This window comes from Sinocyclocheilus rhinocerous, unplaced genomic scaffold, assembly GCF_001515625.1.
Source record: "Sinocyclocheilus rhinocerous isolate Xijiao unplaced genomic scaffold, SAMN03320098_v1.1 scaffold1912, whole genome shotgun sequence".
Lineage (NCBI taxonomy): Eukaryota > Metazoa > Chordata > Actinopteri > Cypriniformes > Cyprinidae > Sinocyclocheilus > Sinocyclocheilus rhinocerous.
In genome coordinates, this window is record NW_015634463.1 from 62,251 (window position 1) to 86,005 (window position 23,755).

General features: G+C 36.3%; 3 protein-coding genes across 4 annotated transcripts; 2 read left to right on the plus strand and 1 right to left on the minus strand.

Moving 5' to 3' along the window:
- The first annotated feature begins 239 nt into the window (after positions 1–239).
- LOC107745601 (lysine-specific demethylase 8-like) lies at positions 240–3,932 on the plus strand. The gene is made up of 7 exons (XM_016559506.1): positions 240–889; positions 1,680–1,852; positions 1,928–2,060; positions 2,171–2,218; positions 3,242–3,391; positions 3,479–3,571; positions 3,688–3,932. Exons 1-7 carry the CDS (start codon positions 431–433, stop codon positions 3,850–3,852), a joined length of 1,221 nt encoding a protein of 406 aa, XP_016414992.1. The 5' UTR covers positions 240–430; the 3' UTR covers positions 3,853–3,932.
- Positions 3,933–4,482: 550 nt separating this feature from the next.
- nsmce1 (NSE1 homolog, SMC5-SMC6 complex component) lies at positions 4,483–8,472 on the minus strand. 2 transcript variants are annotated; one of them, XM_016559469.1, is made up of 8 exons: positions 8,358–8,472; positions 7,564–7,700; positions 7,263–7,384; positions 6,974–7,051; positions 6,425–6,571; positions 6,195–6,311; positions 5,758–5,884; positions 4,483–4,858 (listed from the first exon to the last, which is right to left on the minus strand). In XM_016559469.1, the coding sequence occupies exons 2-8, from the start codon at positions 7,679–7,681 to the stop codon at positions 4,761–4,763; spliced, it is 807 nt and encodes a 268-aa protein (XP_016414955.1). In that variant the 5' UTR covers positions 7,682–7,700; positions 8,358–8,472; the 3' UTR covers positions 4,483–4,760. The 2 variants fall into 2 exon arrangements, with proteins under 2 accessions (XP_016414955.1, XP_016414956.1); XM_016559470.1 differs by lacking the exon at positions 8,358–8,472 and adding an exon at positions 8,168–8,341.
- Positions 8,473–15,537: 7,065 nt separating this feature from the next.
- LOC107745579 (uncharacterized) lies at positions 15,538–20,268 on the plus strand. The gene is made up of 10 exons (XM_016559466.1): positions 15,538–15,890; positions 15,995–16,068; positions 16,537–16,663; positions 16,757–16,917; positions 17,053–17,213; positions 18,339–18,495; positions 18,585–18,678; positions 18,797–18,860; positions 18,958–19,046; positions 19,166–20,268. The coding sequence occupies exons 2-10, from the start codon at positions 16,005–16,007 to the stop codon at positions 20,010–20,012; spliced, it is 1,764 nt and encodes a 587-aa protein (XP_016414952.1). The 5' UTR covers positions 15,538–15,890; positions 15,995–16,004; the 3' UTR covers positions 20,013–20,268.
- The last annotated feature ends 3,487 nt before the right edge of the window (positions 20,269–23,755 follow it).

The following is a 23,755-nucleotide window of genomic DNA, read 5'->3' on the forward strand; positions in this document are numbered from 1 at the left end:
TATATACATGTAAATATTTTCAAAATATATACTGTATGTGTGTGTATTTTTATATATATATATATATATATATATATAATACATATACATTCATATTGTGTGTACTGTGTACACCAGTTACCACAATGAAACGACACTGATAACAAGGGAATGTGTTCCGGAGCGGAACGTTATTTATCTTCTGTGTTTCTAGCCGGACATTAAAACTGGCACTACTGCCTTTCGCTTTAATACTTTTCTTTTTAGTTACACATTTCTTACGTAATTGACGCTAGCTGTTTGCCTTTGTAAACGGTGTTTGTTATTTATTATAACAAATATGACGTGTAATATATAGTTGTGTTTCTCCCAAGCAAGTAGTAAACCATTCCTGTGGTCGCTTTTCACCGGATCATCAATCACAAGTGATCTGTAAAAGTCTGTTCTGCTCATGGCTCCAATCTGGACCGATGTTCGAGCTGTTTTGCCCTCGACAGTGTCTGAATTCCCACTTCACTTCAGCGAAGAGACTGAATTCAGTGTGTTGAAGGTTCTCGAGCTGGCTAGAGATCAGCTGTACAGTGAAGCAGATTGCCCAGCCTCTGCTGAAAGAGCTCAGGTCATTATCGATTACTCCTGGGAGAAGCTCAACACTGGGACATGGAGAGATGTGGACAAGGAGTGGAGGAGAGTTTACTCCTATGGCTGCTTATTCAAAGTCTTAAGTTTATGTCATGGAAATCCATCTCAATATAATATCCAAGAGGCCATTAAAACATGTGACATGGGTCTGTTAATGGGAGCAGCCATCATGGACAACATTCTGCAAAGGATTGTTGGTGTCTTAAGAAATAAAATGAAAAGCAAGAGTCCAAACAAAGCGCAGAGGAGTGAAGAACCCTGTTCAAAGGTGAAGTCATCCCTCCTAAAGACAAGAGCATGAAGGATTTGTGACAGCTTGTGTACAGATATATCATGGTTTTTAAAATTAGCTTTCCCTGCTGTGAAGTTAATTAAAATGTGTTATTTTAGAATTATTTAGATGCTATTATAGTATTTATAAATATTTTGAAGTAGCTTTTATTTTTATACTTTCAGTTAAATTTTAGTTCAAGTTTTAATTAAGCAAATGTATGTTTTTGTAAATTGTATTGTGTATATATAGATGTTTTTATATTTCTATTTAGCTTTGAATTTGTTGTTGTAGTAATTTTAATACTTCAACATATTTTTATTTTATTTTTAGCATTTTATGTTATTTCAAAAACAAGCATTTATGAAATTGTTGTCTTGGAATTATTATAATCAGTGGTGTATAATTATAATAATTACATAATTTTCAGCTATTATTGCGAATTTTATTTGTAACGAAAACCTAACATTTGATAAAATTATGTGATTTTTTTTTTTATTAAAACGATTAATAATCCATTTTAATTAAAAAATAAATGTAAAATTATACATTTACAAATATATGATTTAAACAATATTATTTAAAATTATAAAACTTAATTTTTGTGTTTGTTGGGATCAGTGAGATTGATTGATTGATTGATTAGGTTTGGCCTGTGATTATTTAATATCAATTGTTGATTCAGGAACATGTCCTAATTTACTAAATCATGTCATGCTCTTTAAAACCTTGTTCTAATAGCTTATTCAGCTGTACATTATTTACTTATAAAGCTTTTCTAAAACAGAAAATGAAACTGGACTGTGTCTCCGAGCCTGTAATAAACCCTGCACAAGCAGTGCCTAGGATTCATTGTCCATCCCTGGAGCGCTTCAGATCAGATTTCCTGGATCCTCAGAAGCCTGTGATTATAGAGGGAATAACTGACCACTGGCCAGCCTTAACAGAGCATTCATGGAGGTACTGATAAAATGTATTATTAGATTTTATCTTCTGAAACATCTGTAAACAATCCTACTGTACCCTCTTTCTAAGCATAGACTACTTACGAACTATCGCTGGCTGCCGGACGGTACCTATTGAAGTGGGATCCAAGTACACTGATGAAGAGTGGTCACAAAAGCTCATTACAATGAATGACTTCATAGACCGCTACATTATAGGAACAGTAAGAATCATTTCAGTTTCATTTCATTGTAAGATACAGTGTTTTTGGGGGTTTTTTGCCTAAAGAAGCTGTAAACTGTCTATAATTTTTTTTTGGTGATTTTCTTATAGGCGGAGGATGGAGTGGGATATCTAGCTCAGCATCAGTTGTTTGATCAGGTCAGTTGCATTTCTTTATGGTGCTACTAGAGGACCAGAATCTACATACTTTACCTTTAAAGGAATAGTTCACCCAAAAATGAAAATTTGCTCACCTTCAGGCCATCGAAGATGTAGAGAAATTTAGCATTTCATCACTGTCTGATCAGTGGATGCTCTGCAGTGAATGGGTGCCGTCAGAACGAGAGTCCAAACAGCTTATAAAAACATCACAATAATCCACAAGTATATAATATAAAATAATACGCAACTCCAGTCTATCAATTAACGTCTTGGGAAGTCAAAAGCTATGTGTTTGTAATAAACAAATCCATAATTAAGACTCTATAAAAATAACCATGGTTATGGTTTAATAATAATAATAATAATAATGCTAATCCATAATAACACTTCCTCCAGTGAAAAAGTCCATCCCCTGTTGTCCTCTCACATCAAAATCCATTGACTTATTTGTTTTGGACTGTTTTTCACTTATAAACGGTGCTCGATCTATGCAGATTCCTCACCTGATTCAGACAAGATGACTTTTTCACTGAAGAAATCAATATGATTAATTCATCAATATTATGGATTGATTGATTTTAGCCAGAAGTATCAGTTTGTAGTTAAAAACATCTTATTGATGAATTTATTACAAACACAAACCTTTGGATTATTTACATTACTTGTGGATTATTGTGATATTTTTAGCAGCTGTTTGGACTCTCATTCTGACGGCACCCATTCACTGCTGATGATCCATTTGTGAGCAAGTCATGCATTTTTAAATTTCGACAAATCTGTTCCGATTAAGAAACAAACTCATCTACATCTTGGACGGCCTGAGGGCGAGTCATTCTTCAGCAAGTTTTCTTTGTTGGGTGCAATATTTCTTTAATTTTCTCTTAATACTGTTAAAAGTGCAAAGTTTTTGTAAATTTAGTTTGCGCTATGGCAGTTTTCTTAGACTTGGAAATTATACTAACGGATGTAGCATCATTCAAAACCAATAACAGTAACTTTGGCTGTTATTCATCCTGATAGGTTCCAGAACTGAAAGAAGATATTCGCATCCCAGACTATTGTTGTCTTGGAGAGGGAGATGAGGATGACATTACAATTAATGCCTGGTTTGGGCCTGGAGGGACTGTGTCTCCTCTCCATCAGGATCTTCAACAGAATTGTTTGGCACAGGTAAACAAGAGACAAATGGTGCATTTGAAAGGCAAGGTTTTTGTTCCCCCCGTTTCATTGCATTCTGGTTGTGTTTTTGGATGTCAGGTGGTTGGAAGGAAATACATCCGGCTCTACAGCCCAGATGAAACAAAAAATCTCTATCCACATCAGTCGCAGCTACTACACAACACCAGTCAGGTAGAAGACCTAATTTATGACAGCAGGTTTCTTGTTCTTAAAGTGTTTTGAGATAATCACATAAAAGTTGTTTTATATCTTAAGAAAAAAAAACAAGTTTGTTTTACCACCACCAGGTGGAAGTGGAGAATGCAGACCTGGTGAAGTTCCCAGACTTCTCTAAAGCCTCTTATCAGGAGTGTGTTCTCCAGCCCAGAGATGTCCTCTTCATCCCTCAACAGCACTGGCATTATGTGCGCTCTCTAGAGCTCAGCTTTTCTGTCAGTTTTTGGTGGTCCTAATTTGTAGAGAATAAAACAACGTGCCCAGTGTGTGCTGTCAAGTCTTATAACAGTCTTTATTTGTACAAACGCCAAATGTGTTACCGGTTTTAGGCTGAATGTTATATACATATAAATGTATTATTTAGTGTAATTGATGGGGTTATTCTTCAATATTTCCATCTTTGCTTTTCATTAAATATTTACATATTCATATAACTCTTAAGTCATAGAATAAATTTACATTTCAGATGTATCAAAAGTCATTTATTCATTTTGTAAAAGTTCAGCCAGAAGGGTTTCTTGCCCAAGGTAGGAGCTCATCTTACCCCAGTATAATTTTGAATAATTTTACATTTTGTGTTATATCAACTAGAGCAAATGTTTCTATTTATTTCCATTAATTACACATTGGCTGATCATCATATTCAAGCTATATATTTAACGGTGCATGTATTTCTATGTAATTTGCATTCATGGTCTTAGGTGTGTTTGCTTCATTCTCTACCAGTTCAGCTACAGGAACAGTATGTAGGGAACTAAATTAAATGGTTACCCACATTTAGTTGCAACACTTTGAAATTTGCTGATAACTTGAATTAATCTTTTTTTTTTTTTTTTAGATTTTCTTTTGAAAAGAGACATTTGAAGTTTGTTTCTCAATTTTTATTTTATTTTTGCAACTGTACAAAATGCTAAAATTCAAGAGAGACAGCAAATGTTTCCATACAAGAGCAAATAGATTTTATTTATATTTATATATTTGATCTTGGATCAGAATTACAACAAAAATTACGTCAAACTGCGAAAGAACCCTTTCCAATAACAATTCTTTATAAATAGAAAATGCATGTAAAAAAAACTTTTAGACACGAAAAATCCTCATTAATGGTCAAAAGGCCAGCTGCAGCGATGAATCAGCAAGCAGATTACGACCTTCTTGACCGGCGTGATGGTGTGGGAGCAGTGCTCTCTCTGGATGATGAAGGCAGACTTTGTGAACTCTGTGACTGGGAATGCGGTATTTCTGCAAATTAGAAAAAGAAACATGAAAACATTGGAATGTAAAACCTTTTTAAGTGAACAACTAACAAATTGTTCATATTAAATCTATCAGTTAATGAAAAACAGTTAACCAACCAGTGCCTGAATTAAACAAATATAAAGTGAGATGGGAACATGACTTGGACATTAGCATTGAAGGTGAAAAATGGGGTGAACTGTGTAAGGATGGTGCTGCATCATACTTGAACTCTAGATATAGTATAATTCAACTTAACTTCCTTCACCAACTGTATATCACACCATCAAAACTTCATAAGTTTAATAAAATTTCACCTCTTTGCATTAGATGTGGTGTGGAGAATGGAACTTTTTTTCATTCCACATGGACCTGCCCTTGAGTTCAGGAATTTTGGCAAAAAGTATGTAACTTTGGAGTTTGGAGTCTGATATCCATGGAGTCAATTTTCCAACAAACCCAGAAGTATGTTTACTGGGTAATTACGCTAATATTAGGAAAGTTTATGCCATAAGAACTCACAGAAATGTTGCTAATAATTCCTAAGAAGTGCATTGCAATAAAGTGGAAATCTGATAGTTATTCCCGTACGTTTGTGGTTATCTGAGGTTAGTAACTGTGTACCCTTGGAAAAATTAACATACTGGTTAAGAAATAAAAGTAAAGTATTTCATAAAATCTGGCATCCCTTTTTCTGTTACATGGAAGATACTTCAATAGACCGGAGGGATTCTCTTTTCAAATGAGGTCTTACACTGTAATTATGATATCCTGTATAATCCCATTCTATTGTATTTTTTGCCTTGTGCACCAAGTTATGTAAAATTTGTGTTTTGTATTTTTTTATGTTACAGTTCAAAAGCAAAAATAAAATATTCACACAAAAAAAAAGAAAAACAGTTCACCTGGAATCTCGTGAGGCCAGAAATCACTGCATTCCGGGCAACGAGGGTCACTGCGTGCTCTAAAATATCTAGCAACGCACGGGAGATGCACCTTGATTCCACATATTGGGTTTTCACACATCTGGCACTAAATGTAAAAGAAAAGTTCTTGTTTGCAGTTTCCTCTGTTTGAAAATGCTATCAGGTAACCCCTATAGCCAAGGCAATTCTATAGAAATAAAATGTCAATACATGTAACATAAGTGATAAAAATTCAACTAATCAACTATTAAACAAGCTAAACAGAAAACAACATGAGGGTGATAAAATTATGACTTTTTGGTGAGTTATTCCTTTAAAATTCCTTCTTGCGTTTCAAATTAAATGATGGAGATCTAAATCCTGGATTTCCGTAATAAAAAAAACTTCATGACCTTTACTCATGTTCATGACTTTACCTGCAGGGCAATGTTGTGGCACACATGACACACTTTGATGAGGTCTTGGTAGATTGTGCGCATATACTGTTCCATCTCCACAATGCAGCGCACACTTAGAGTGTATTCACCGTCTTTCTAAAGCAGCGAAACAAACGAACAAAAAAAAAAAAAAAATGTTTAACTACTTTTGGAGGCAGCGACTGGGGAGTTATTTATATATGGGAAAAGACCAATTTTAAAATGAATACCTCATTTAACCATTTGTCCTGGACAAATTTGTTTAAAACATGCTCAGTTTCTTTTTTCTTCAGTTTCTTTGTCTGGAGGCTGTCAGCACAATTTAAAATATCGGTGGAGGAGGCAGAACCGCTCTCAGAGTCTACAATCAGATCCATCTGAATGCAGAGACAAAGAGATATATGAAAACAAAACATGACTTTCCTAAGAACAAAATGAGAATAGTCTTTGATACTCTCATATTCTCAGGACAAACAAGAGACTCATCACCAAAAAAAAAAACCTTGTGGCTCATCCAGGTAACGAAAACAAGGTAAGGTTCACTTAATTTTTCCACACCGCTAAGAATATTTAATGGGACGTGTTCACTAAAGACACGAAAGATTATAATTGTTTGTGAGATGTTAGTTTAAGCACATTGTTTGTCTATACATGTGACTTTGATGCAGATCTGATAATATTTTATGAATAATTGATACAGAAAACCAACTAATTCCAATGGGTTTACGTACTTTTTCTTGCCACTGTCTGTGTGTGTGTGTGTGAGAATCAACATATACCGTTTTTCTGAATAATTCCAGTTCATTATCTGCATAATCAGACGCCATTCTTGTTATGTCCGTCTCTGTCACGTTTACCTGAATAACAAACGTAAGTTTTATTTCTATTTTGACTATAAAAAAATATCACATCAAACACATAAATGTAATACAATGCTAATATTATTCTTCCCAAATTAATAATGTATAAAACAAAAAATTTACATAATATCTAATACAGAAATTGAACAGACATCAGTAAAAAAAAAAAAAAATCTCTCCTTAGATGTGCATGCAGATTTCAACTAACCAAGGCATAATACTCGAGTCCATCGTCTTCAGACATGCCTTTCCTGATGTGCATGAACAAGGACTGAAGATGCGCGTTGATGATATTAATAAACTCTTCTAATCGGTCTGCCACATAGTGTGCTAGAAAGGCAAGATAGATGCTTAATTCAAATAGGACACCTATATACAACTTCCAAATTATAGTTTTGCTTTTTAACTTAGTTTTTTTAAACATTTTGCCTAAAGAGCAAAATAAATACTACATAAACACATTATCCAACTGAATTTGGCTAAATTGCAGTCAGTGGTTTTCTTCATACCTCCATGGGTCTCACAGCAGTGTTTGTGTAGTGCTGCAGCCCGAGACGCACTGATGATGCCATTGCTCATCATGGTCTGCAAGAAGCGCTTGTGACTGTCTCCCATAGGTGGGGACATTCTGCTTTGTCCTCTTGAGCTGGAAAAGACATCAACTCACCAATACTGAGCAGGCAAATCTGAGTTAATGGTGATTGAAAATGACTGTAGGAGAACCCTTATGTATTACCAAGACGATATTGAACAAGTTCAATTTAAACAGTAGTTATAATAGTAAATAGTAACGGTTAACTATAGTTATACCAATGCCTTGTTGAATCCTAAATTAGTTGATTTCTGGGATTTCTAAATTGCCTAAATGTCCAGGATTTGGCTTTGTTTTCCTATCATTTTCATACTTGTTGAAGGTAATGACTGAAAAGTAGTTTGACCAATAGCGTGCAGGCATTGGACATAATCGACCAATCATGGCGTGCGAGAAGGTGGGATCTACAGAGAACGGTCAAAGCAACGCAAATAAGCGTACATATAATGTAGATATCACGTCAATGTGAAAACAAAGGCAAAACCCAGACAATATTTTTTCCAGTGAACATGCAAACTTACGCTTGTATTACCGGATGAATTTACAAAAATACCGCAAGCCACAAGCTAAGTTGCACAACATCCTCAATACGACATGCTACATCAAGTTAAGCGTGCGTTTGTCAGAGTATTCAAAGATCGACATCCTAGTCTGACCGAAAGCAGGTGTGTATTAAACACATATTGTTAAAAAGTGCTGCTTCTCACATACCCGTTTTCAGTGTACCGCGCTGTAATGTAAATTCGAGCAACGTTCGCGCGTTCCCACCAGGTTCCCACTAGAAACGGTACTTCCGGTCACGTGATCCATTCAGAAGGTTCCTGCGGAAAACACTTCTTCTTCTTCTTCTTTTGATGTTTATTGGCAGTTTTGGCAAACCAACTTAAAGGTGCATTACCGCCACCTACTGATCTGGAGTGTGGAGTGAACAGATTTGGTAGAGAGAAGGATATTATAAAATAAATAAAAATCCCACAATTACACTTTATATTCTTTCCATATTTTCTGTCTTTTTTAGATAATTGAACACTTCTTCTTTAATTCTTGATTGCATTTGTCTATTCCCTAGTAATATCTTGAGTGATACTTTATCATATCCCATCAAACCTAATTTATGATTAAGTTGATTTCTTTCTCTTTCATACGCATCACATTCGAGAAGAATGTGCTTTACTGTTTCTGGATTCCCACATTTATCACATCTTCCATTTTCATGCTTCCCTATTTTGTGTAAATTGAAATTTAAAGCTGAATGTCCAATCCTCATTCTTGTTATAATAACATCTTTCTTCCTACTCCCACATCTTATTCTCTCTTCACCTACACACCCCTGTATCTGGTAAAGATGCCTTCCTTTTATTCCACTATCCCATAACTTTTGCCATATCTTTCTTACTTCAATTGATATAATTCTCTTGATTTCAGATTTACTAATTGCTATATTAATTTCACTATGTGAGTGCTTCAGAGCCATCTACCAATCAGTCCACTTCCTCATTTCGGAAAACACTTGTGACACTAGATGACATGTACATGTGTATATACTTTTAAAATATTCATATGTAGTATATAAGCTATTAATATATATTAAAATTGATATAAATAAACATGATACTTATGTATCTATGACAATTGAATGACATGTTGTTTATTAAATTAAACTACAACATAAACTATAACAGTGCCATCTGTGCAGTGTGCACTACTTAAAAGTCTATTAAAAACTGTGCACTATGGACCTTTTTCACATTTCCGGGTTTCTCAGCAGCGGAAGTCGTCATAGTTGGGTTAACTTGAAGAGCAGTGAATGGGAGAGTACCACAAATATATTTTTTGCATTCCCATTTGCTCAAATAGCAAAAGAAAACTCCACGATAGTGTTTTCATGACTTTCAATAAAAGGAAAAAAATTTAGAGAGACTGATAACGGCAGTCAGAAGAGCAAACTATGTCAAATTTACCATCCCTCCCGACGCTGCATTACAAACACCCTCGCATTAGCGTTAACTGTTTTTTGTAATTTGATGCAAAGGTGATATAATACAAAGAATAGTGTTATAAATGTACATACATTTTTTTACAAATACAAATATGAAAAACGCTGTTCAGTCTGGATGTCAGGAAACTACATCATTGCACAGTAGGGCTGTGACGGTCGCCGTGACAACCGCGTCACTCTGTAACCTCAAATGCCATACACAGCGTTTGATCCTTTAGATTGGCAGGTTTGAGTGCAGGAAAATACAGTACAGAATACAGAAACCAAATACTACATCACCAATCTGGAATCATCTCCATTCATGTCACCCATCCGCATTTGTACAAGTGTCTTCAAGTTCACGTGATCGCAAACGCTCGGCTGGTCAGGTTTGTATTTACTGCATTCGGTGTTTGAAAAAAAAAAAACATGAATTACCATTCTGAAACATCCTGTTGTAAGCGCGTTTGAGGAGGTGGTTGGTTGTCTCCGGGCTTGTCGATTCGGGGGCTGAGTTCGGCTCAAACATGTAAGGCCGGACAACATTTCCCTCAGCAGTGACCACAGATTGTCCTACCAGGTTTTACTGCGCATACGCACATCAATATTGTGTCCTTTTTCTCACGCTGAACAACAATATTTAATGTATCTGCACAGTGACTGTTACATCAAGCGTATTTTGCAGTATTAAACACGTATTTATACCAATTTCATCAGGCTCTGAAAATTCTTCAAAAAGAACACAAAGAATGGCCTTCTCAGATGCTATAGTTGCAACTCTTGCGTCATCAGAACAGAGTGTTAAATGCACCACCGTTTCCGTTTAAAAAACGTTTTGCACCGTTTTGTCGGGGCTGAACACAGACCTGTTCTTTCTTTGCAGAGCTCCTGAGAGAGGAGCTGTAAAAATATATTGAGATGGTTTTTGGTACTTATACCGCAAATATATGTTCTTACGGACATCAAGACTTAAAATAAAACTCCAGAAAGGTGTAAAATATGTGACCTTTAATTGATAGACTGGAGTCATGTGATTTACTTGTGGATTATTGTGATGTTTTTATCAGCTGTTTTGACTCTCCTTCTCTCATTCGTACTGTCACCAGTACACGGTTGGCACTTGAAAAAAATGATTATATCAAAACCCATATGTAAGGCATTTACAGCAAACACAACTACGTTTTTAAAACGTTTTGTGTTTGCTGGTGTGGCAGGGTAGTTAGCCGCTCCCTGTATTGATGTTAGAATATTGTTAGGCTATTTGCAGGCATAGGTGGGTGTATAAAGGGCTGATTTGTGTCAGTCGGAGGTGTCACTCAGGTGCACCCCGCCCCCTTTCTGGTACTGGCGTTCGACACTGATGTGTGTGTTTGTTAGCGCGGTGTGGCTAATTCAGCCACGGCTCGCTTAGGGTTGATTTTGTGCGTCTATTGGAAAGCCGTATGAGATGTCAACTGGTTAATGTTTGCGACTGGTGTTTGGTCGGACTGCCTACTCGGCATCCCGTTGCTGTCAGCCCCTTGCATCTACACTGCTTCGCATCGTACTGGCTCTGCTTTGGTGTGGCGGTTGGCTGCATTATCTGGTTGCTGTTAGCGTCAACTTCTGCTTCTTTACTGTTCAGTGCTCACGCCGGCCCTGTCAATTTAACGTGGCTGACTGCTGCAGTGTCCGTAATATGTTGGAGGGTTCCTGCTGCAGTGCACGTGGTTTAGTCTGAACATCAGTCCCCAGAAATAAGCTGCTGTCTTGTTCTTTGTTTATTTGTCTAGTTTTGTTTTGTATCAGTTTAATTTTGCTTTTGTGCATTAGTTGCTTTTTGTTGATTTGTCTACTTTTGTTTTGTATCAGTTTAATTTAGTTTTTGTGCATGAGTTTATTTTCTTTTGACCTGAATGTATTTAATCTTTTAGTTTATTAATTTGCTTTATTTCTTTTTCTTTTTATTATTATTATTATTATTATTTGTCTTTTTGAACCAGTTGTTGGGAATTGTTATTCTTTTTTTTTGGTTTTTGTTGTGTCCTTGATTTTGTTAGAAATCGAGGTTAAGTTTATTATTTTCCTTTTCTTTTATATTCAGTGTGAATTGGTGTGTGGTTTAAGTTGATTTGGTTTATCTAATTACAGGTGCTGTGTGTCCAACAAAAAGCAGGGAGGCAGATTCTCCACACTTGTGTGGTGGTGGTGCTGTCTTGTCACCGTGTGCAGTGTCGTGCCGTGTTGATCACCGACACTAATCTCACTGGGTAGTGTGTGACTGTGGGCACTGATAGTGTGTGATAATTGAAATGTATGCTTCTTTAGGAGTTTGATACCAGTTGACCACAGCCCTGTAAACCTTTTTGTGTGTTGCGTGTATCTTTGAGATCAGCAGCAAGTAGTACCATTTTAATTTGGTTATTGTTTGTTTTTTTTTTGTTTTTTTTTACAAAATAATTTTATTAATTGAATTAATAAAACAAAATATAATTCTGTACCCACGTCTCTTGCTCATTTATTTAGTAGACTTGAACCTGTGTTGCCTTGAGTTGCACCTGAGGGTGCGTAGTATTTCTCTGGGTGCAAGTCCTAGGGTGGCGTAGTCATCTCTCCAGTGTTTCTGTTGCCCAACGCCACTTTGCTACACTGGGATATTGCCTGGAGGTCATGCCGTATTGTGAAACGTGTTGTGCAACTTTATATGTTATGACTTGTTTTCAACCACAAGGCGTCTCCAAGCGGAACCCGAGTGGAATGGAAGATGGAAGTTATGTGTTTCTCCTGTACGGCTCTCTCACACACAGAGTGAGAGGGAGGAGCTCCTGGTCTCACTCTACACGACTCCGAAATCAAATGTCTGCTCTATGCAGATGACCTGGTTCTGCTGTCTCCCAATGAACGAGGTCTACAGCAGAAAATGGACCTGCTAGAGCAATACTGTCAGGCCTGGGGCCTAATAGTCAAATCTTAAGAAAACTACAATCATGGCATTCCAGAAAACACCCAGATCCCAGGGAACACACCCACATCACACTACAATACCTGGGTTTGAAAATCACATCCACAGGTAACTTTAATTCTGCAGTGAATGAACTGAGAGATAAAACACGCAGTGCCTTTTATGCCATAAAACGACAATGCCCAATAGAGTTCCTAAGAATTTGGCTGAAAATATAAGAATCTGTCATCAAGCTGATTGCCCTCTATGGCAGTGAGTTGTGGGGTCCAGTCCACTGACAAATCCAAATCAAGAACTAACCAAATGGGACAATCATCCAACTGAGACCCTACATGCAGAATTCTGTAAAAATATTCTACACATCCACCGGAACACAACAAATAATGCATGCAGGGCAGAAATGGGCAAATATCCACTAATTATAAAAATACAGAAAAAGGCAAATTCTGCAAGCATTTAAAACTCTGTGATCCGACTCATACATCATAAAGCCCTGCAATACCAAGAGCTGAGCAATTGAAGCAATCCCCTCTCTCAACTGGTCCAGAGCTTCAGTTCTGACGTTTCACTAACATCCACTGACCCTCATCACACTGACACTCTGGACCAGAACAATACTGCCAAACACATTAAATTCAACCAAATTACAGCACAAATAAAACACAATTACATTAAACATTGGGAATCTCAAACACAACAACAAAGTAAAATGCATTGCTATTTGGCCCTAAAAAGACAGTACATTATGGCAGACTATCTGTATAAAGTAACAGATAAAAAACTGAGAGCCACCTTGAGCAGGTACAGACTCAGTGGACACATGATAGAGACGGGCAAACACAGGAAAACATGGCTGCCACAGGAAGAGAGGCTGCGTGTCCACACTGCATCCAGACAAAATCGAGACAGAGCTGCACTTTCTCACAGAATGCACAAAATACTTCAATTACTTTTACTTGAAGTATACTTTTATACTTCAATTACTGTTTTTGTTCTTTTCTTTATATTATTTTGTACTACTCCTTTCTTGCACTGGCAATACAAATTTACAAATATCAAATGTTTGTCATGCCAATTAACACCTAAACTGTGTGTGTGTGTGTGTGTGTGTGTGTGTGTGAGAGAGAGAGAGAGAGAGAGAGAGAGAGAGAGAGACCATAAGCATGGCTCATTCTGTTTTTAAAATGTTTTTAAAATAAACCTCTGTCTTGTCTGCCATACTGAAAATGTGTTGGAGAAATGTACAAATAAATAATATAATATAACATTTTGATATATTTTCTATTTTAGATTGGGGTAGGCTGTTCATTTTGACATGAAACTGAAATAAGAGGAATTTAAACTGCATAAAAAGTTTCTCTGAAATGCAGTGTCATTTTGCGGTTCCTTTTGCGAGCCTTGCATAATGATCCCCTTTGCGTTTGACTGTCTCACAAATAACACATTCTAACGAAGACTATTCTTGCTTGTTTATCTTTGACTTGGGCTCGGAGGGTTTTCCATGGAATTCCGGTGTGGTGTTTGAGCAGGCTAGGGATCAGTGTGAGAGCGCTTCTGTCAGGAACAGCGCAGGCTCGAGCAGGACGGGAGTCAGTGGAACGGCGGAACTGCTGCGTGTTTTCCAGGAAAGTTCGAAACGCCCTTTTTCGCGAGTTCCATTTTGCGAATAGTGAAGCATATGCTCATATGAATATGAAACAGGTTTAAACTACTTGCGGGGCTACTTGCTGTATGTGGTTGTGACTGAAACCGTATTTAACTGCGTTTAATTTGCCTATAGAGTGGTTAGTAAACTCGGTTTCTTAAAGGCAACGTACTGTAAAATACAGTCTAAAGGTATGAAAACGTAACATTTAGGCTATATTTTGCGAGGAATCATTGTAGTTTGTAACGTGTAATTGTTTGGAGATATATGAGATTATATTTATTTTTTGTTATAGGACGTACAGGATGTTTTCCACATTTCTTAAGTGTGAGATCATCCTCACACTCATCTGTCTCGCATTGTGTTACGGTAAGTGTTTGTTGTTGTTTTTTTCTCTATGTATACTTAGATATAAAATCTCCATATTTATATGCTGATGCCACTCTCACTATTGTGTCAAATGTAGCACTGTTCTTTTTTGTAGCTTCAGGAGAAGTACAGGTACAGGAAGGTGTTACAAACTTCCCCATCGGCTCAGACATGATATTCCTAGTTTTTATTCATTTGTTCATTAATTTATTTATTTAAAACGTGTTGATGAAAAGCTGATGTGGGTGTTTTTTTTATTAAATTAAAGAACGTGCTGATTAAGACGACACCAATTCTGTCGAATTTTTACTTTTACTTTCATACCTCAAAATTTTGTCATGTACGTGGCTCATTTTTACACCATGTTTTGCTGTCATAACTACTGTTATTTTTTTACAAAACAACTGTTTACTTTGGTCATGTGTGATATAGTTTGCTTTTTATTTTAAAACTTTAAAATCACTGTAGAGCCCACAAAGGAGGACTTGAAGTGTTTTAATGACTATGAGACAGAAATGAAATGCAGTCTCTCCTCTGACCGTCTCCAAAGCTGCTCTGGATACAAGCTCAACATCACACATCCTGTATTCAATAAGTGAGTGGAGAGAGAGAGAGAGAGAGAGAGAGAGACCATAAGCATGGCTCATTCTGTTTTTAAAATGTTTTTAAAATAAACCTCTGTCTTGTCTGCCATACTGAAAATGTGTTGGAGAAATGTACAAATAAATAATATAATATAACATTTTGATATATTTTCTATTTTAGATTGGGGTAGGCTGTTCATTTTGACATGAAACTGAAATAAGAGGAATTTAAACTGCATAAAAAGTTTCTCTGAAATGCAGTGTCATTTTGCGGTTCCTTTTGCGAGCCTTGCATAATGATCCCCTTTGCGTTTGACTGTCTCACAAATAACACATTCTAACGAAGACTATTCTTGCTTGTTTATCTTTGACTTGGGCTCGGAGGGTTTTCCATGGAATTCCGGTGTGGTGTTTGAGCAGGCTAGGGATCAGTGTGAGAGCGCTTCTGTCAGGAACAGCGCAGGCTCGAGCAGGACGGGAGTCAGTGGAACGGCGGAACTGCTGCGTGTTTTCCAGGAAAGTTCGAAACGCCCTTTTTCGCGAGTTCCATTTTGCGAATAGTGAAGCATATGCTCATATGAATATGAAACAGGTTTAAACTACTTGCGGGGCTACTTGCTGTATGTGGTTGTGACTGAAACCGTATTTAACTGCGTTTAATTTGCCTATAGAGTGGTTAGTAAACTCGGTTTCTTAAAGGCAACGTACTGTAAAATACAGTCTAAAGGTATGAAAACGTAACATTTAGGCTATATTTTGCGAGGAATCATTGTAGTTTGTAACGTGTAATTGTTTGGAGATATATGAGATTATATTTATTTTTTGTTATAGGACGTACAGGATGTTTTCCACATTTCTTAAGTGTGAGATCATCCTCACACTCATCTGTCTCGCATTGTGTTACGGTAAGTGTTTGTTGTTGTTTTTTTCTCTATGTATACTTAGATATAAAATCTCCATATTTATATGCTGATGCCACTCTCACTATTGTGTCAAATGTAGCACTGTTCTTTTTTGTAGCTTCAGGAGAAGTACAGGTACAGGAAGGTGTTACAAACTTCCCCATCGGCTCAGACATGATATTCCTAGTTTTTATTCATTTGTTCATTAATTTATTTATTTAAAACGTGTTGATGAAAAGCTGATGTGGGTGTTTTTTTTATTAAATTAAAGAACGTGCTGATTAAGACGACACCAATTCTGTCGAATTTTTACTTTTACTTTCATACCTCAAAATTTTGTCATGTACGTGGCTCATTTTTACACCATGTTTTGCTGTCATAACTACTGTTATTTTTTTACAAAACAACTGTTTACTTTGGTCATGTGTGATATAGTTTGCTTTTTATTTTAAAACTTTAAAATCACTGTAGAGCCCACAAAGGAGGACTTGAAGTGTTTTAATGACTATGAGACAGAAATGAAATGCAGTCTCTCCTCTGACCGTCTCCAAAGCTGCTCTGGATACAAGCTCAACATCACACATCCTGTATTCAATAAGTGAGTGTTTGTCCAGGCCTGTAGTTCCTCTATAACTAAATGTATTGCTGTTCATTTAGCAATCAGTTGACACAAATATCTCTTAAATTGCAGGTTTAAAAAGTATACATGCATCTTTGAGAGAAGTCATCACAGTGACAATTGTGAGTGCAAAATTAAAGTGCAAGGGTTTGTTGCAACAGAGATCTTCAATACTACACTTCTGGAAGGAACAAATGTTTTATTAAGCGAAAGATTCATGACTTCAGACTTCAGTGAGTATAAATGTTGTCTATAATTTCTTGCTAACATTTTTCTTTATTATTTTGTGGATAAAGTAGAATTTGCATGCTCTTTAGTTTCATCCAGCCTTATCTGACACATTTACATATGTTTTCCATTTTCTGTAGTCAAACCGAAATCTCCAGTCTTATCAGTGCAAAAGACTGAAAATGGAAACTTTAATGTAACTTGGGATGACCAGTATGACAAAAGTGGTTTGGTACGAAGAAATTTTTTTGAATCCTTGAGAATAAATCTGACCTATGGCATCAAAGGAGGACATGAAAATGTAAGGAAGATGATATATGATTCCCCATCGGCTCAGACATGATATTCCTAGTTTTTATTCATTTGTTCATTAATTTATTTATTTAAAACGTGTTGATGAAAAGCTGATGTGGGTGTTTTTTTTATTAAATTAAAGAACGTGCTGATTAAGACGACACCAATTCTGTCGAATTTTTACTTTTACTTTCATACCTCAAAATTTTGTCATGTACGTGGCTCATTTTTACACCATGTTTTGCTGTCATAACTACTGTTATTTTTTTACAAAACAACTGTTTACTTTGGTCATGTGTGATATAGTTTGCTTTTTATTTTAAAACTTTAAAATCACTGTAGAGCCCACAAAGGAGGACTTGAAGTGTTTTAATGACTATGAGACAGAAATGAAATGCAGTCTCTCCTCTGACCGTCTCCAAAGCTGCTCTGGATACAAGCTCAACATCACACATCCTGTATTCAATAAGTGAGTGTTTGTCCAGGCCTGTAGTTCCTCTATAACTAAATGTATTGCTGTTCATTTAGCAATCAATTGACACAAATATCTCTTAAATTGCAGGTTTGAAAAGTATACATGCATCTTTGAAAGAAGTCATCACAGTGACAATTGTGAGTGCAAAATTAAAGTGCAAGGGTTTGTTGCAACAGAGATCTTCAATACTACACTTCTGGAAGGAACAAATGTTTTATTAAGCGAAAGATTCATGACTTCAGACTTCAGTGAGTATAAATGTTGTCTATAATTTCTTGCTAACATTTTTCTTTATTATTTTGTGGATAAAGTAGAATTTGCATGCTCTTTAGTTTCATCCAGCCTTATCTGACACATTTACATATGTTTTCCATTTTCTGTAGTCAAACCGAAATCTCCAGTCTTATCAGTGCAAAAGACTGAAAATGGAAACTTTAATGTAACTTGGGATGACCAGTATGACAAAAGTGGTTTGGTACGAAGAAATTTTTTTGAATCCTTGAGAATAGATCTGACCTATGGCATCAAAGGAGGACATGAAAATGTAAGGAAGATGATATATGATACATAGATAATATGAACCATATTAATGTGTATATTAATGCGTATGTATATATATATATATATATATATATATATATATATATATTCATGCAGATATCCAAGACAGTGCCGAACACTGTGGGATCCTTTGAGATTGTGGCCGAAAATCTCCAGCCAAATACCAACTACATTCTGACAGCAACAATGAGCTCTGACTATAATGATCATAGTATATCTAGTGACCAGAGCACAACAGTTGAGTTCACCACCTGTAAGTCTATATAGACTCAAATTCATTATTGCATGTGTATTAATAGTCTTAGATAATCCTGATCAATCTACTGTATATATGTTTTACAGCCTCATCCCCAAATGAAATAGCCAAAATGATGATTCCACCTCTCTGTGTTGGTTTAATCATCATCATTTGTATTATCTTCATCTGCATTTTGAGGTGAGTTCTCTGTTTTGTGTTTTTCCATCATTCGATAACAAAACATTTGACATTTTTGCTCTTCCTTTATGCATCCTTGACAAATTCAATTCTGACACACTTTACTTCTTCATTACAGCATGAAGACGAATTGGTGGGACAAAATCTCCAAGCCAAAAATAGATGCCAATCTTGGAGAGAAGGTGGGAGAAAGATCCTGCAATAACCATCAATAATGTTAATATTTCATCATAATGTGGATCAAAATAAACGCCTTATTTTTTTTCTCATGTTTAATAGGGTCATATTTTGCCTCCATCTGTTACGAAGTTCTCTCCAATCCAAGTAGATTGGATTCCAACACTGGACCTTCAGGAGGATAAGAAATTGTATGTTCTTATGTTTGCTTGTTTGTTCTTTTTTCCCCCAAAAACGTCAGAAACGCATGACAGACTGGCATAATTCTAATTCTGATTAATAATGACACAACATGTTTGTCTCTCTACAGGATCTCAGCATTATCAGTAGACCCAAACAATGAAAAAAGTTTCCACAGTGTTGAGTCAGCACCTGTGGATTATGGCCAGGCTTGCCCGGAAGAGAATATCAGCACCATCAACATCGCATTACGTGTCGAGCATGCCTTAGATGAGGTGTTTAAATCACGTCCAATCTCAAACAACCCATCACCGTTCCCCCCCAACAATCAGGTTACTATGAGCAGCTCATACAAGAGTGTTAACGGAATCAGTTCCTCAAGAGAACACAACCGTGCAAACCGAGATTCGGGCAATTGCTCTGGCTCATCAGTTTTCAGTAATATGTCATATTGGGAATCAGCCACTAATGATTCTTTATTCCTGGAGCTGAGCGGTGATCATTACTGTCAGTCTGGCAAGAGGGAAGTTTCAGACTTGGATACATGCGATAGCCAGTTTAACTCTCCCACTAATGATACTCTGGAAGACGCATATCAGTGCTTCAGCAGTGTTTTGGAAAAGGGAAATGATCCAGATGTTTGTGTGAACCTTTCAAATAGTGTTGGTGCTGATGAGAAATGCATCATGAAAAATCTCATCACCAGCACAAATCCACTCTATCCTTCTCTGATTCTGCATGATGGCAGTGTCACACCAAGTGATGAAGGATATCAGGCTTTTCAAGGCTTAACAAAGAGCACAGAAGGACAGTGGAGCACAAGCGTCAGTACTGAACAAGCACTTAATGCATGTAAAGCTTTGAAATTCCCCCACAGCACCAGCCAAGATCCCACATCTGTGCAGCAAAGTTTGTGGGCCTCTTCTTTGCATTTCTCACCCGTTATTCAAATAGACAATTCATATCAATGTGTTTAACTGGGCTGTAAAACAAATGATAAGTACATGCCTGAAACCTTTAATTATTTTTTGTATGCAATGTCTACAGTTACAATGAATCATTCTTTTGAAAATATGACCAGTAATAAGAACTATGCAAACTTTGTTCACTATTTGTTCAGGCTTAGAGCCAATGCCTTGAATTTAGGTTTTGCTAGCTACTTCTGCAATAAGATGTTGAAAAATGCCTTAAAGGGATATTCCACTCATTAAAATGATCTCATGCTGTCCCAGATGACTTTCTATCTTCTGTGGAACACAAACACAGATTTTTAGAAGAATAATCCATCTCAGTGAGTCCATATAATGCAAGTGCATGTTAGTAAATGATCAGAGAGTATTCATTTTTAGGTGGAGTATCCCTTTAAATGCCTGTTGAGATCATATACAGTAACTATTCTTGTTATTCATACTTCTTTATTACTCTTTTATTTTACACACAATGCCAAATGTGACACCAAGTCAAATTTGCGAAGGCAAATTTTAAAGGCATGATAACACAGTTCTTATTCTGTTTAATTATGCTGTGAAAACAAATGATGGGTATGTTTACATTTTAACTATTGATCTCTACAGTTGCAATGAATCATTTCTTTGAAAATATTACCAGTAATAAGAAACTTTGTTTAATACCTAAATCCAGGATCCACTCTTTCAACAATAAGGGGGTTATACAGTGGCTTAAATTCTCTTGGAAGTCATGTATTATTTTTCTTGGCATTGACTTTTTTTATTACATTATGCGATATTTGCTAATGGCATTATACTTGCTGTCTCAGTCTGTGAATAGAACTTGTATTTTTCTATAGGATGTTGTTTCAACAAAAAAATATATGTTTGTATATGTGATACATTTAGATGTAGATGACACTGTTGTCTTTTTTGTTTTGCTATCGTCAACAGGACAATGGTTTACTCTTCAAAGACTCCACTCACCTCGGTCAGTTCATAAACAGTTATTGTCAGCCTGAGTACAGTTACTATGCTGTCAAACAGATGATTGGTACGTGCATGAAACATTTCATTATTTTTGTATGTAATCACTATAGGTCCACTTACACTATGGCATTCTAACAAAAACTAAAGCACTGCTCAATAAGAGCAATGTAAATGTACGCCCTTGTTTTTACCTTTCTAAAATAAAACCTCAGAATGTTGAAATAGAGTCTGAGTTCAACCAAAGGCCTTCAGGGGAATTTCAAACATGTTTTCACAGGGCTTTTGTTTTATGGTGCCTGCCATGAACCAGGAAGCTAATTTGTATTTCCTTGGAACATCATACACTGAAGTGCATGTTGAGACATTTACACTATAAACGAATGATGCTTTATGCAAGTATTTATGAACAAGGGACAGCTTTGTTCTCTAGAAAGTGGTACTGTAATCGAATGCGATATGAATAGAATGAATTATGTATAACAATAGGCTATGAAAACTAAAGGTCCATAATTATGTAGGCTAACTATTGAAAGTTGTCTATAGGGCCTATAAAGTTCATGTCATGCGACAGAAAAATGGTAGAATAGTCAGTTGGACAGGTGTAGCTCTGGTGGCGTTAATGTGCAGTTCAAAAACGGCCTCATCTTCTATGATACATTTAGGTGTGGATGACACTTTTACTTCTGTTTATTAAAGCTGCAGTCCGTAAGTTTTGCCTCTTTGTTGCCATCTCTGTTTGAAAACCTGGAATTGCAGCTGTGTGCAGAATTATCTAGCTTGCGTGGGTTGTGAGTCGGCACGGCTCCAGCTTGGATGAATCTAATGTTCTGAAGAGTATGTGTGGCAGTCAGTCACCGCACCGGTGTGGATATTTACTGTACTTCGCAATCACAGATTCTAGCCTAAGTCTTGGAATATGACCCAAATAAGAATTTTCACCGTATATTGCCATCTGAACAAGTAAGTAACAAGTCTGCCACGTTTGTTCTGACCAACTGAGGAAAAAAGCATTACCATAAATCTCACTACCAATGGTGATTAAATCTAAAGATCGCTTAGCTCATATCACATCAAACCGTTCAAATTATTACTATTGTTATAATTTATTCTCAGATGATTAATGTTAACAACATCAGCATTGGTGACTATGAGTATAGTGTGTATTAGCGTTTAGATTTCAATTTCTGCACAGTCTAATCTAATTGTCATTCTCCTTGAATTTCAAATTAAGACATTTTTTAACCCAAAAAGCTAATTATGCTCCCTTCGAACTGGTTTTCTTTAAAATACAAATCTTTGTAATCCCAGGCTATCTGTAATCAAAAGCACATTTTATAACTGGAATATAATTTAATTTCATTCACATGTGTTTCATAAACACATAATCCTTTATGGATTACAATCCGCCATCAAAATGATACATTTAATTATTCCAGCAGCTGTGAGAAAAGGCTATAAACGATCGGCCACCTGCAGGATCCTCACATGCGATAGTCTAGTAGCCGGGACAACTTCTTTATGTTTACAGAAGTGACGTAATGATGCAGTGCCATGCTCGAATTTCCCGCGAAAACCTACCCGTACCACTCAAAATAGAAAACATTATTATAAGCTGACCGTTGTGAATCGGGCTAAAGTAAGGCAAATGTTCTGAAGAGTATGTGTGTGTGGCAGTCAGTCACCGCACCGGTGTGGATATTTACTGTACTTCACAATCACAGATTCTAGCTACGTCTTGGAATATATGACCCAAATAAGAATTTTCACTGTATTTTGCCATCTGAACAAGTAAGTAAAAAGTCTGCCACGTTTGTTCTGACCGACTGAGGAAAAAAGCATTACCATAAATCTCGCTACCAATGGTGATTAAATCTAAAGATCGGTTAGCTCATATCACATCAAACCGTTCAAATTATTATTATTGTTATACTTTATTCTCAAATGATTAATGTTAACAGCATCAGCATTGGTGACTATGAGTATAGTGTGTATTAGCGTGTAGATTTCAATTTCTGCACAGTCTAATCTAATTGTCATACTCTTCGAATTTCATATTAAGAAATTCTTTTAACCCAAAAAGCAAATTATGCTCCCTTTGAACTGGTTTTCTTTAAAATACAAATCTTTGTAATCCCAGGCTATCTGTAATCAAAAGCACATTTTATAACTGGAATATAATTTAATTTCATTCACATGTGTTTCATAAACACATAATCCATAAAGGGTGTGACATTCACATATGAATGAAATTTAATTATATTCCAGTTATAAAATATGCTTCTGATTACAGATAGCCTGGGATTACAAAGATTTGTCCGCCATCAAAATGATACATTTCATTATTCTGGCTGCTGTGAGAAAAGGCTATAAACTATCCGCCACCTGCAGGATCCTCACATGCAATAGCCTAGTAGCCGGGACAACTTCTTTATGTTTACAGACGTGACATACGTCTACCCCTGAAAACCTACCCCTACCACTCAAATTAAAAAAACATTATTATAAGCTAACCGTTGTGAATCGGGCTAAAGTAAGGCGATAGTTTCGAACACTGGCTGGTTATGTACTTGCTCAAATATTGATTTTGGATCATTTTTAACCAAAAAAAGTTACGGACTGCAGCTTTAACTGTCATCAGTAACAAAATGATATCATAAGCAGCGTTTATAGATTAGTCATTTGGATGATTGCAGCGCCATTGCTGGGCGTTTGTGTAAAGTCACGACATAAGGCATTTCTACTGGTTTTCAACCTCACAATTTTACACATTCATGAAATAAATT